Below are 13040 nucleotides of genomic sequence, written 5' to 3' on the forward strand. Positions count from 1 at the left end.
CTTGTTTGGTAGTTTTTTTTATTTTTTGCATTTTTTTGTTTGTTTAGATTTCTGATTTAACTTTCTGATTTTTATTTTTCATTTTGATTCGAATGTCATTTGTTGTATAACTTGAACTTGATTGTATGCAATGCTATTTTTAAATAAAAACAGCTTAGACCATTAATGGACGTTGTGCCCGCTGATCTAATTCAGAACATCAGCATCGACCTTGTTATAATATGTTTTATTAAGCTTAATGTCACTGTTCTCTGTGCCCACTGTTATGGACTCATTCATACAGGCAGACCAAGTATGGTACACAGGGGCTCAGCATCAACATTTAGAATTGCTGAGCCAAGCACAGGACTAGAGAGCCAAAGACAACTGGAGAATTGAATAGTCAGCCTAAAGACAGACTAGTATATTTCTGTCTTCTGTCAGCACACTATCCTCTTTCCTTATTGGGAGAATGAGAACTGTATGTAGGCATTGTGCTTTCCTGTATTTTTGAAGGTGGGGTTTGAGTCCTTCTCTGTCCTTGTTTGGATCCAGAAAAGGAGCCTGAACATGGAGCAACCAGAATATAAGGATGGACCTACGGCCAACACTTTGAAGCTGCCGGGCGGAAGAGTATGTCTTCCGTCCGGTGAAAATGCAGACTGCATATGTGAAGACCCCCACATTTCTTGATAGAATCTGTCATAAGCTTCCCGTCTGTAATACCGCGTGAACCCGTCAGTAAAGTTAGCTAGATTATCCTTTATACTTCTCGTGTAATCTTGTAACTGCCATATTGCATGCTGGGTGGGGATAATACCTTTTTTTATTTCTAATTATTTAAATTCAGGTTAAATTAAAACGCCACAATTCAAAAGAACACATTTCCAGAGAGCAAGTCGCCTCTTAAGGAAACAAAATGGCGCTGCGAACAGGATTGTGGCTACATTAATAACCATATATTATTTATAAATTATATATATATATATATATATATATATATATATATATATATATATATATATATATATATATATATATATATATATATATATACACACAGTATATATAAATATATAATATGTTTCTGATAATGACGGCAATGAAGGGTTCGGTCGAAATATTTAATATATTTTGGGATGGTTGCACGCTCCGACACTGAACTCCCGACCGAGTTAAGATGGCAGGCCCTAATTGGAATGGGGATATTACTAATTAATAATAATCGTAATTAATCCCTGCAAAAGACAAGAGGCGGTCTTGTAGCGGGCCATGGGCAAAAAAAGACAGCTGCCAATGACTTGTGGTAGCGTCTGTTAACAACACCATGCAGGTTGGAATTTTAAGTCCAAAGCATGAGTATAAATGTGGGATTAAACTGGACAAAATAAATAGAAACAACAGTTTTAAACTTATAGCATGAGACTGGTTGTTCTGAATAAAATGAAATGGCACCCGCGTGGACAACACAGATTATTTAACTGCTGTACGAAGTCCAAAACCTGCCTGAAAAGTAAATGCCGTGTTGGGGAACACTTATTTAAATAAGTTGCATCGTTTAGCCATTAGAAACAATATTTTGAAAAAGCAATAAAGAGCTGCACGTTAAGATTTTATGTAGATAGGCATGCCGGCACTTACTTTGTATGATGAATCAATCCCGCATCCAGAGGATCTGAAAGTCGGTAAAGATGCTGATAAAATCCATAACGGCTCGATCACGCTTGCTAAACTAAATTGTAGAAATCTTTAATGGCATAATAGAAATCCAATGTACACGGTTCATCCACATGTTAAAACGCAGTCAGTGAGCTGGGCAGCTGTCGTAATCACTCTGCCTTAAAGGTTAAAGGTTTTGGCAACCCCCACCTATGATGGTACTGCTAAAAGAGTCATGCCATGTGTTTAAACACACAGAAATTATTGAAATCGCCTTTTAAATATAGCTTAAATTATGAACCTACGTTATAAGCTAATGTTTAAAAAGAAACTGTAATGCAAAGAGCTCTAACTAAAAATTGGAAAAAGAATAAATACATTTGGTTTTAAAACTTGCAACGAGAAACTCTATCTTCTGGTGAGTACTGGCCATACTCTTTAAAGAAGGGATTAATTGGATAAGTGTAAATTTAAAAATGAGACAGTTTCTCACATAACAAAGAAAGATAATTATTGATTTGTGTAATTGGTTTAACGCAAATAGAATGTCTCCACTTTTCTTTAAGGCTTGTAAACGTGCAAAACATTTTTCCTTTTAAACCCTGATCAAGCTTAAAGGAAAAATGCTCTTTTAATAAAACTAAATGAGACGGGAGACAAGTTCTTGCGATAAGCAGAATGTGCCTGATTGTGCATGAATGGAAGTTGTGTATTTTAGGTACTATAAAGGAAGAGCATGGTGACGTAGTGGTCAGCACATTTGATACGAAATAAAGGATCAAGCACGTATATTTTCCTTGTTAAGTCAAAATGTTCTTTGTGACCGCGTAACTTTTGATGGGAATGCTTTCTTGTTGTGGAATTGTGCTGCGTGATTTCCCGAGTGGATTGTCCTTGATTGTCGCTGGAACTGTGGATCGCCACGGAAATTAGTGTTTCCTTGCTGTCACTGAACGTGGTTTCGCCACAGACTTTTTCATGATCTGGAAACTAGCGTGTATAAAACTAAGGTAAGATGAATTCCTAATTTAATGAAAGTGACGCGTTTAAGTGTGCTGCACGGTGAAACCTTATAGATAAACAAAAAAAAGCACAACCTCAAGTGAGTTTATAGCACGTGTGATAGAGATCTATGTGAATGAAATACAATTGAAAGAGAACTTTATTCTATGAATGAAATGCAATTGTAAAAGAGAATGTATGTGAATATGTGAAAATATTTGAAAGAATGAAGCAATTGCCAAATACTGTATGTTGTAATAACTGAAATGAGTGAAGGCTGCTTGTTTGTGAACAGTTGCTTTCCCCAGTGTGCTGAATGTTGTTTAAAAAGAACTTCTGTTTAGCCAAGTAATTTTGCTTGGGCATGAAGTGGGATTTAGAATCTAGCAAAGAAAATAAAAGAAGAATAAATTATTCTTATTCAGAGGCTGGGGTGGCAGATGCCTGTTTATGTCATTTGTCAGTATGTGTTTCTATGTGTGTCAGCTGACTAAAAAAAATAATGTAATGAGAAACCCTAAAAGATGGGAGACGTCCCATATAATAACAGAATAACATAATCGTTACAGTAATAGGGGATCATATTCAAATTTAATTGTACTAGTAATACAAGTAAATATCTGCAAAAGAGAAAAGTGATCATAAGAATATTTGTAATGCAGACTGTGCTTAGGTAGTGAAGCCTGGAATGTTTTTGAAGCCTACAAGCAGATGCAAGTGATAAATAACTGACGTATGCCCTTGCAAGGCAAAAAGACAGCCAGCCGCACAGTCAGTTAAAGAGTTAAGACTTTAAACATTTTAAAAATCTGAATTTCAAGAAAGTATTATTTAGCATAAATTATAACTCAAGCCTATAGATGTTGTTTTTTCTACAGATTCATCAAAACCTGTGGGTAATAGATGAAACAAATTATTTTTTCTATACAAGCTGCAAGAAATAGCTTAATAGCAAGTTTGAGCAGAGAAATTAGAAATAATCCAATCAAAGTGTGGTGAATTTTTACCAATCATAGATTAATGAACAGCAGTTATTGGAATTATTTTCCTTGCATGCTGATTAGTGCAAGTGTAAGGGTATAACATTATGTATAATAAAAATGTTTAAATGAAGATACAAAGGTTAAAATGTTGCTATAATTAAAATTAGACTGATTTCCTTCTCTAGTCTTCATATAAAAACAGTATAAAGGATTTACATATTTTGATGTATAACAAATGATTATTATTATCACTTCAGTAATTACAAAATGTATTAGAACTGAATAAATGTATTGATTTGTCTCTATAAGTGATTAATTTTATGAAGATGTGTTACTATATCAATATATTAAGGTCAATACTCAGTTATAATGCACATAACTAAATAGAATGTTCAGTTATACATTAGAACCATTAGTCTATATGAACTGTGTTGTTGTAATATTTTAAAGACATTTAAAAGATTTGTCTCTTGATCAGATAAGCTACAGTTTGTTCTATGATATTAGATATTATAAGATTTTTGTTCTATGAGAACACTCAAGTTCAAATATGTCATCTTGTTATAATTCAAGACATCTGTAATGTATAACTGATGTAATGTTTTAATTTTAATTAGTGTATTATTCTTCTGAAGAAACCTTTTCATTAGCCTAGTTTTAAGGTAATATTTTGCCATATTTAATTTATCTCAAACTGTTATTTGTGATGTGAGACTGAGAACTGCGGGTCTAGAATTGTCATTAATAGTGCTGCATTGTATTATACATATGACTGATAAAGAATTGTTTTATGTTATGTATTTGCTCTATTTTTCACCCTTCTTTAGTTAGCCTAGCAAAGTATTTTAGTTTTGGCCACTCAATTTAATGGTGCCAAAGTCTCTCCAAGCCAGTGGTAAAAGTTCTATCAATGATGAGAAGGTGGTGTATTACGAAATGAAGATTAAAAAAAAAAAAAAAAACTGTACATTTACTAATAACTTTTGATATAATGCACTTACCGGATAATAGCTGGTGAAGAAATTACTTGCTTTTCCAGAGTGGAAGAAGTGCAGAATCAAAGAAAGATTGTAAGTCCAGCTGAGTAAATCTGAAGCCATGCTATGTGCAGACATTTTTTGCTGCAAAACAGAGTTTTATGGACTCCTAACAGGAACAGGCTGTAAAATGCCACTGAAGTGAGATGACAGCTGTTGAAGGCTCCCATGAATGACTACTGAATGCAGGGCAAGCCAAGGGGGAAGTGTTCCTCTGCTAAAAATGGACAGCCACCATGTGTGCATCTCATGAGCTCTCTAATGGCAACAGGACTGTTTAAATTTTTTATTTCCAGCAATAGTAAAAGTCTTCTGTACAAAGTATGACTGCTTCAGAAAACTGAAGTAGTCATACTTTGTACAGAAGAATGTACAAAGCCACCAAACAAAAGACTTTATCTACAAACCACTGGGTTGGACAAGGCATGAATATACAAAGCTTAGGAATACACTTGAAAATGTTTTAAGAGGGGCTCAAAGGTATGAGGATCAGCATAATTAACCACCAATAATGTTTAAATTGTAAATTGAATGGAAATAGAACATCCAATAGTGAAGTTGGGAAGGATATAAATAATGTACAATTATGCAATAATACTAGTTTAAGAACAAGTAATAATCATAGCAATAGATCTAGAATTGCATCTGAGTTATGTTACAACTATTATAACTTATAAAAAGGGATCAGACACCAAAGGGTGGGGTACATATAGCAACACACTGAATTTAGAAATGTTATGAGTACCAAAGAATAGTGAAATCCATTAAGATGCTATATAGAATTATAATATCTGATGTTATGATACAACTGATGAGATATAATGATCACTATGTAGTAACACCATGTTAAATGTAACGGTTTGTCCAAATGTACTGTAACTTGCTATAGTGGTATTACACCTCACATTTCCACAAATGATTTTGAAATGTAAACAATGTAAAAAGGGATCTAGAACCTTTTGATTTGTGGATATGACTTTCAAGTATTGTTTTTTTGTCACAGATCCAGTGACAAAGGGTGGCTTGTTAGAATATGTTTAATTAAGTTAAATGTCACTGTTCTCTGTGCCCACTGTTATGGACTCATTCATACAGGCAGACCAAGTATGGTACACAGGGACTCAGCATCAGCATTTAGAATTGCCGAGCCAAGCACAGGACTAGAGAGCCAAAGACAACTGGAGAATTGAATAGTCAGCCTAAAGACAGACTAGTATACAGTGGAACCTCGAGATACGATCACGTCTGTATACGAGAAATTCAAAATACGAGGAAAGTATGAGCGAAAAATTCAGATCTAAATACGAGCATTGGCTCGCGTAACGAGCCACGAGCCAGGCTGTGGGTATAGCTCGCGGCTTAGCGAGGGGGCGTGGTAGCTGTAGCGAGCCGCAGGGCGATCTGCGGTGTCTGCATTTCTCACCTAAGTGCACAGGTGGGAAACTGCCCACATCCATGATTGTTCCTGTGGCTGATGGGCTGCAGCTGCCATGTCCTCCCTGCATATATAGAGAAGCGCGAGCCGGTTAAGGGGGAGAAGAAGTAAAAGAAAAGAGAGGAGAGGAGAGAGAACGGAGGTTGCAGGAGGAGGCAGGAATCCGCAGCAGTAGGAAGTCGGTGTGGGAGAGCGAGCGAGTGCAGGCCCGCGTGTAGCTGAACAGGCGAGCCAAACAGCTGAAGCAGGACAGTGTAGAGAAGGTCAGCTGCATTAAGTGTCTCGCCTGTTGCAAAGCCCGCATGGGAGAAGCAGGTGAGATGCTAACAGAGAAGAAGCACCGGGGATTGTCATCTGTTTTTTGAAGACTGCTTCCTGTTGACGTTTTAACCTCGTGTTAAAGGATTGTTATTCTTGTGTAATTTAAACCTCCACTTCACAACTGTTTTAAGGATTATTTATTTAAAGATTTATTGAATGCTCTACTGCACTTTGGACACCTGTTTTGATTCTTTTAATAATCAGTTATATTATTTACCAGTGTTATTTATTAAAGGTAGACTACAGTATATATAATTTATCAGTGTTATTTGTTAGGAAAATTGATTTTTATGTTAATATATTTGGGATGCGGAACGGATTAACTGGACTTCCATTATTTTCAATGGGGACATTTGTTCTAGATACGAGAAATTCGCTATACAAGCTCAGTGCTGGAACGAAGTAAACTCGTATCTAGAGGTTCCACTGTATTTCTGTCTTCGGTCAGCACACTATCCTCTTTCCTTATTGGGAGAATGAGAACTGTATGTAGGCATTGTGCTATTCCTGTATTTTTGAAGGTGAGGTTGGAGTCCTTCCCTGTCCTTGTTTGGATCCAGAGAAGGAGCCTGCACATGGAGCAACCAGAATATAAGGATGGACCTACGGCCAACACTTTGAAGCTGCCGGGCAGAAGATTATGTCTTCCGTCCGGTGAAAATCTTTTTCAGCATGGCAATGAAAGATGCAGAATGCGTATGTCAAGACCCCCACATTGCTTGATAGAGTCTGTCATAAGCTTCCCATCTGTAATACAGCGTGAACCAGTCAGTAATGTTAGCTTAGATTATCCTTTATACTTCTCGTGTAATCTTGTAACCGTCATATTGCATGCTGGGTGGGGATAATACCTTTTTTTATTTATAATTATTTAAATTCAGGTTAATTAAAACACCGCAATTGAAAAGAACACATTTCCAGAGAGCAAATCGCCTCTTAAGGAAACAGATCTGCAGTGTGAGTTTTTGTCAGTAGAGTTAAGTACCCTGTAAGCAGCTGATGGAATATCAGAGGACTTTAGGGTGATGCTGTCTGAGTCTGCAATGAGTAACACCGGGATTCTGTCAACCGTGAAAGGCCATGAAGGACACCACACAACGTCTTCTCTAACTCTCCCTTCTCGTGTCCCTACTCATCATCACCAGTGAAGCTCTGCTGCTGTTTAAATTATCATTCATTTCTCCTCTCGATATGAAGTGTTGTATTCATATTCCACTCACATTCATCTTGTCCATCGCCCTCCTCGTCTCCTTCAGTGTCTTCGCTCTCTCCTCAAGTCCCCTCTTGATGTCACTCAGTGTCACCCCCAGCTGTTTCTGTTTGGACACACAAGAGGACACGCATGGTGAGATCAGAATTCATGTTCACTTTGTGATTTCTTCTTCTCTTTCTGACTCCTGATATTCTCACAACACATTTGTTTGACATTTCATGACACAACTTAGATTTGATTTAACAAAAAGGAATGACAATAAAGATTAAAAGAAAGGTTTAATTTAATTGATGTAAGATTGAGTTTGGGTTTGAAGAGTGTGTCAAATCCAGAAGACAATTTGAAGGCACACTGGTGTGTGAGTTAGTTCTTGACATTTAGAAAACATCACATCAACAAACTGGGAAATATGAAGTTCACAAAACACCAAAAATAATAAAAAAAACTGGAGTGTAAAGTAAAGAAACTGGTGAAAGGCCAGGAGGACTTAACGTCATGTCAGTAATTATAGGATTTACAAGGACATTTGAAATCCTGAGTCAGACATGTGAGGACGTTGTCTGCCATTGTTATTTTCTGGAGTCAAGTAAGATACCGAAATACACAAACGATTCTGTTGAATTCAGGAAGAAAGACAACTTAAAGGAATTCAAAAACTCAGAAATGATATTTTCATATGTTACTTACCTCAGGTGTTTTGTTTAGGTGACGGATTATTATTTTTAATTAATCTAGTGAGCTCCGCCCCCTGCTCACTTCGCTTGCCCACCCGCAGGTTTGGTTCGTGCGGTGCTTCAAACATTTAAAAGCCTGTACAGCACCTGTGCTTTTGTCTCACTGCCTTGTCTCTCTTCTCCCCCAGACATCCTCTGCTCCTGTGGTGGTCCCGCTCCCGAGGTGCACCCCACCCCTATGAACAGGAAGATTTTCTATTCTTCTAATTGAGAGACGGAACTGTCTCCTCCGACTATACACGGAGCTCGATTCACTCCTGAAAGAGACTTATGTTTGTTTGAAGTGTCTGAATAACGTTTGTCTCTAAAATCTCCTGTGTATCTGTGTCACTCTGTGACCCAAGCCTGACCGCGTACGTGGATTTCACTTTCACAAAACCACAAATCTTTTCATTCTCGCGGAGAGGCCTCTTCATTGGGAAGAAACACTACTTTACCATGATGGCAACACGAATTAGACGATCTACAAGTCTCCGACTTAAATTTTCAATCCAAACAATATATTCAATCCCTTTTCGCTGTTCTGTTATTTCACTGAGTAATAATTTCCATTTGTTTGTACGAATGCGATCTTTACTATCATTTTTTGTTGACTTTCGAAATGGCCAAAGTCTCCATTTTGTGGATCTTGCTTCCGTCTCTCAGGACTTCCAAAAAGTCTCTTTAGAAAGATCAGGTCTCTTCTCTTATAATAGAGAGATATTTAATATGCTTATGAGTTTTGGTTTCACCAGAGTCTTCAAGACCACCCAGCCATCCCTGTTAAGGGGTCAGCTCAGAGATGTGCAGGTGGGTGAGCCTGTGGTGTCCTGATGATGGACTATCTGTCAGGCAGACTCAAGGACTGTGTGAGCAACACTGGAGCAGCACAAGGAACAGGCCTGTCTGCTTTACTCTTCACTCTGCACACCTCACACTGGAAAGAACACAATTTCTGTTTTCTTGTATATCCACAAATCACCCAAGGAGTGTCTCAGTGGGCTTTAACAGGCTGTGTTATTGAGAGCCCCCCACTCCAGATTCCCTAAGAAGAGAGGAAAAATAAGAAAACCGAGGTTGAATACACAGACAATAGAGCTAATGTGTCAAAGCCCCAGTCCACCTAAACTGCATGTCTTTCGATTGTAGGAGGAAACCCACATGAAGACAATGAGAACATGCAAACTCCACCAGGGACAAGTCACAGTCGAAAAATAAAATGTATTTCTAATATAAGGACAACTGAAGATGTACGTATTCAAGTGTATACAGACAGTCGACATCAACAGACAACAACAAACATCAATATCTATAAAAGAGAGTTGACATCCGTGTGGCTGTGTTTGTGAAGGGACGGAGAGTTAAGGCGGGTGTTGGAGTCACGTGATCATCTCCCCTCCCATTCACCTCATTTCATTCACTTCTTTTCGCTCCGAGCTGAGCTCCGCAGCTGACGCGGTCTTGCCGTTCTTTTTCCCATAGTCCTTTCTCCTTTACTGTTTAGTAGACGTGGTTCTTACTGAATAGTATTTTTTTCATTAGTGTTTCTGCTTAGTGTTTCTTAGTGCTTAGTAGATGCAGTGTGCGAAAGGAGAGTTGGGATCTGAGAGACTATGTTTGTGGAGGGATGGAGAGTTAAGGCAGGTGGGGGAGTCACATGATCATCTCCCCTCCCATTCACCTGATTTCATTCACTTCATTTCGCTCCGAGCTGAGCTCCACAGCTGACGCGGTTAGTCCTTTCTCCTTTACTGATTTACTGTTTAGTAGAACCGGTACTTACTGAATAGTATTTTTCCTTTAGTGTTTCTTAGTATTTAGTAAATGCGGTGTGCCGGTGTTCCCTGTGATGTTGCGGTTTACTGTTACTTTCTACTTCGTTTTTGTACTTTAGTGTTTAATAACAAATAATAATAATTCATTACATTTATATAGCGCTTTTCTCAGTACTCAAAGCACTAAAAAGTGAGTGATACTTAGCTGATAGCAGTGTAGAAGCAGCACAGCACAACGGAGCTGGTAGGATAGGCGGGTGTGGTAGCGTAGGTGAGTGGTGATAGCAACCTGCCTAACATATATACAGATACACACATATACACATATATATACATATATACATATACACACGTATATACATATACACATATACACATATACATATACATACATATACATATACATACATATACATATATATACATATACATATACACATATATACATATACATATACACATATATACATATACACATATATACATATACATATATACATATACATATATACATATACATATATACATATACATATATACATATACATATATACATATACATATATACATATATATATACATACTAGCAAAATACCCGCGCTTCGCAGCGGCAAAGTACTGCTTTAAAATTTTTATTAAGAAGAAAAGTAAACCATTTTAAACTGAGGGCTACTCTTATAGGAAAGGCACACAACTTGTGATTTTATTTCTTATAATTTTTATCCAAAAACTTTCCCAGTAAACATCACTCATTCAGAAGCAGCTTTTAAATGTTCTCGTCTCAGTTCTGCTTCAGTTCTTAGTTACTTATTAAGTTTCTAGAGTCAGCACTGTGATGGCAGTTTGGTTTTCCTCACAGGTTGCCTGCACTCCCTTACAGCTCCTCTGTGTGTGTGAGACGCTGCTCTGAACTGATTCAAGTCCACTTTAGTTTTCTTACTGAATTTATCAAGAGACCCTCACAACAGCTACAGCCTTCTCCTTCACACAGTTATGGTGACGTCAACTCCGAGAATTCACCTCCTGGCTTTCTCTTAACTACCGAGTCACAGTCAGAAGTCCTCAGACTCCGAGCAGGTGAACTCCTGACTTGGTTTATGGTCACTCAGGTGGAGGTGATGCTTTGTCCAGATTGTTGTGTCCATGGAGAGCTTCCTCTGTCACACATTTAAGAACATTTAGTTGGCTTTGTGTTTCTTCTAACAGATTCTTTTCTCTCTCTTGTCCTTTTCTCCTTGTGACTGTGAGTTGTACTTCAGTTTAAAGTCTTTGAGGTTTCACACTTACTGGTTATCTTTTAGTGGCAAACAAATGTACAACTTCTGGTTGACGTCCTCCTTCAGTAATTCTACAGATTTTATAGTTGGTCTCTCTTACTTGTGCACTTTGCTTTCCTTTATCAAGTCAGGACTGAATGAGACCCCCACGTTCAACTCCATTACAGGGGTCTTCAGCTCTTACTGTCTGGCACTACGTTACCCTTTGGAGCAGAAGAGACCATTGAGCGTTTGTGATGGCCACAATAAGGGTCTTATTACAGGGCAGAAGCTAATCCAGGGGCAGAGATCAGAGTTCTAGTGCTTACAAAGGGTTATAAAGGACGGAGTGGACTTGCTGCTGTAGGTGTCTTAGATGAACAGAAATCCAACCTTTTTACTGCTAATTCCTGCTAAGTGTTGTACATCTAGTTGAGTTTCGGCTCCTTCTTCAGTCACAAAGTAATAAAGAGTGACATAGTGAGGAATCACTGGGTGACAATTGCTGTGGTTGATCAGACTGATCAGATGACACCCAAAACTGTCAGGAGAGTCCTGGTGAAGTGAACTGACATCTGAGTTGAAGTTACGAGTCAATAAAAGAGGGGCAGGCGGTGGCAGCTTAAGAAAAAGACTTCTGACCAAACAGTGCCAGTCTGTCCTACAATTACATGTCTGCTTTCAGGGACCTCTGAAGAACTGATTTATGTAAATCAATCCAAATCAAGTGATAGACAAAAAACAGAAAACATAAAGAGATCAAAAATTAGATGTCGATATTAGTGACCTGATTCATATTAAACTGACAAATATCAGGCCACGTCATAGACTTCATTGTGTTTAAGATGTTGGTTTCTAAACGTGTGTTCACCTGTGAGCCGAGCTCTTTAATATTCCAGCGAGGACTCGGCAACATTTGTGGTACTTACTGAGACCTGGCAGAGCCGATGTGACACTAGTCCTTTATTTGAAGAAACACCAAATGGTGGACTGAAGTGTCTTTATCTGAACTTATTGTACATTGAGATTGTGTAGTAGTGATGGGGGATTTGAAATTGGCTTAGATGGTCAGACTTACACTTCTAGTAAGTTCTTTACACTCCTGCTGGACTTGTTAGGGTTTTACCAAATATGAAAGCTCAGAGTCTTTGTCATAATCAGACATTAGGTGTGATTATCACTCAGGGGTTTGACATTCAAAATGTCCTTATTGCTCCACTAAATAACATGATGTCTAATCACTGATGAAGAGCCTGATGAGTTATATCATTAAAAATAGAAAATCTACACAGGAACAGTATATTGATATTTGTGAGCTGAACTTATTGTAAGAATCGTAGACTTAACTCTGGAGTACAATACACACTGACATGTGACAATAATGTGTCTCTTAAACAGCCCTGAGATCAGCCAAACGCAAACTCAGATTCTTTAAAAATGAAAAAACACCACAAAGGCAGACAAGCAGCTAAGCACACTCAGCGTGTACAGGTGCTGGTCATAAAATTAGAATATCATGACAAAGTTGATTTATTTCAGTAATTCCATTCAAAACGTGAAACTTGTATATTAGATTCATTCATTACACACAGACTGATGTATTTCAAATGTTTTTTTCTTTTAATGTTGATGATTATAACTGACAACTAATGAAAGTCCCAAATTCA

General features: G+C 37.7%; 2 protein-coding genes across 12 annotated transcripts in view; both read right to left on the reverse strand.

The window, feature by feature from the left end:
• LOC114643681 (tripartite motif-containing protein 16-like) overlaps positions 1 to 13040 on the reverse strand; it is a 488218-nt gene that overhangs the window by 273040 nt on the left and 202138 nt on the right. The window lies entirely within an intron of this gene.
• Positions 1 to 13040, reverse strand: part of LOC114643677 (E3 ubiquitin/ISG15 ligase TRIM25-like) — a 110521-nt gene that overhangs the window by 90384 nt on the left and 7097 nt on the right. The window contains exon 2 of the mRNA XM_051927702.1: positions 7637 to 7732. Coding sequence (XP_051783662.1) covers positions 7637 to 7732 — 96 coding nt within the window. The remainder of the gene's footprint in view (positions 1 to 7636; positions 7733 to 13040) is intronic.

The sequence above is a fragment of the Erpetoichthys calabaricus genome, chromosome 5 (genome assembly GCF_900747795.2).
Source record: "Erpetoichthys calabaricus chromosome 5, fErpCal1.3, whole genome shotgun sequence".
In the NCBI taxonomy this organism is placed as follows: domain Eukaryota; kingdom Metazoa; phylum Chordata; class Cladistia; order Polypteriformes; family Polypteridae; genus Erpetoichthys; species Erpetoichthys calabaricus.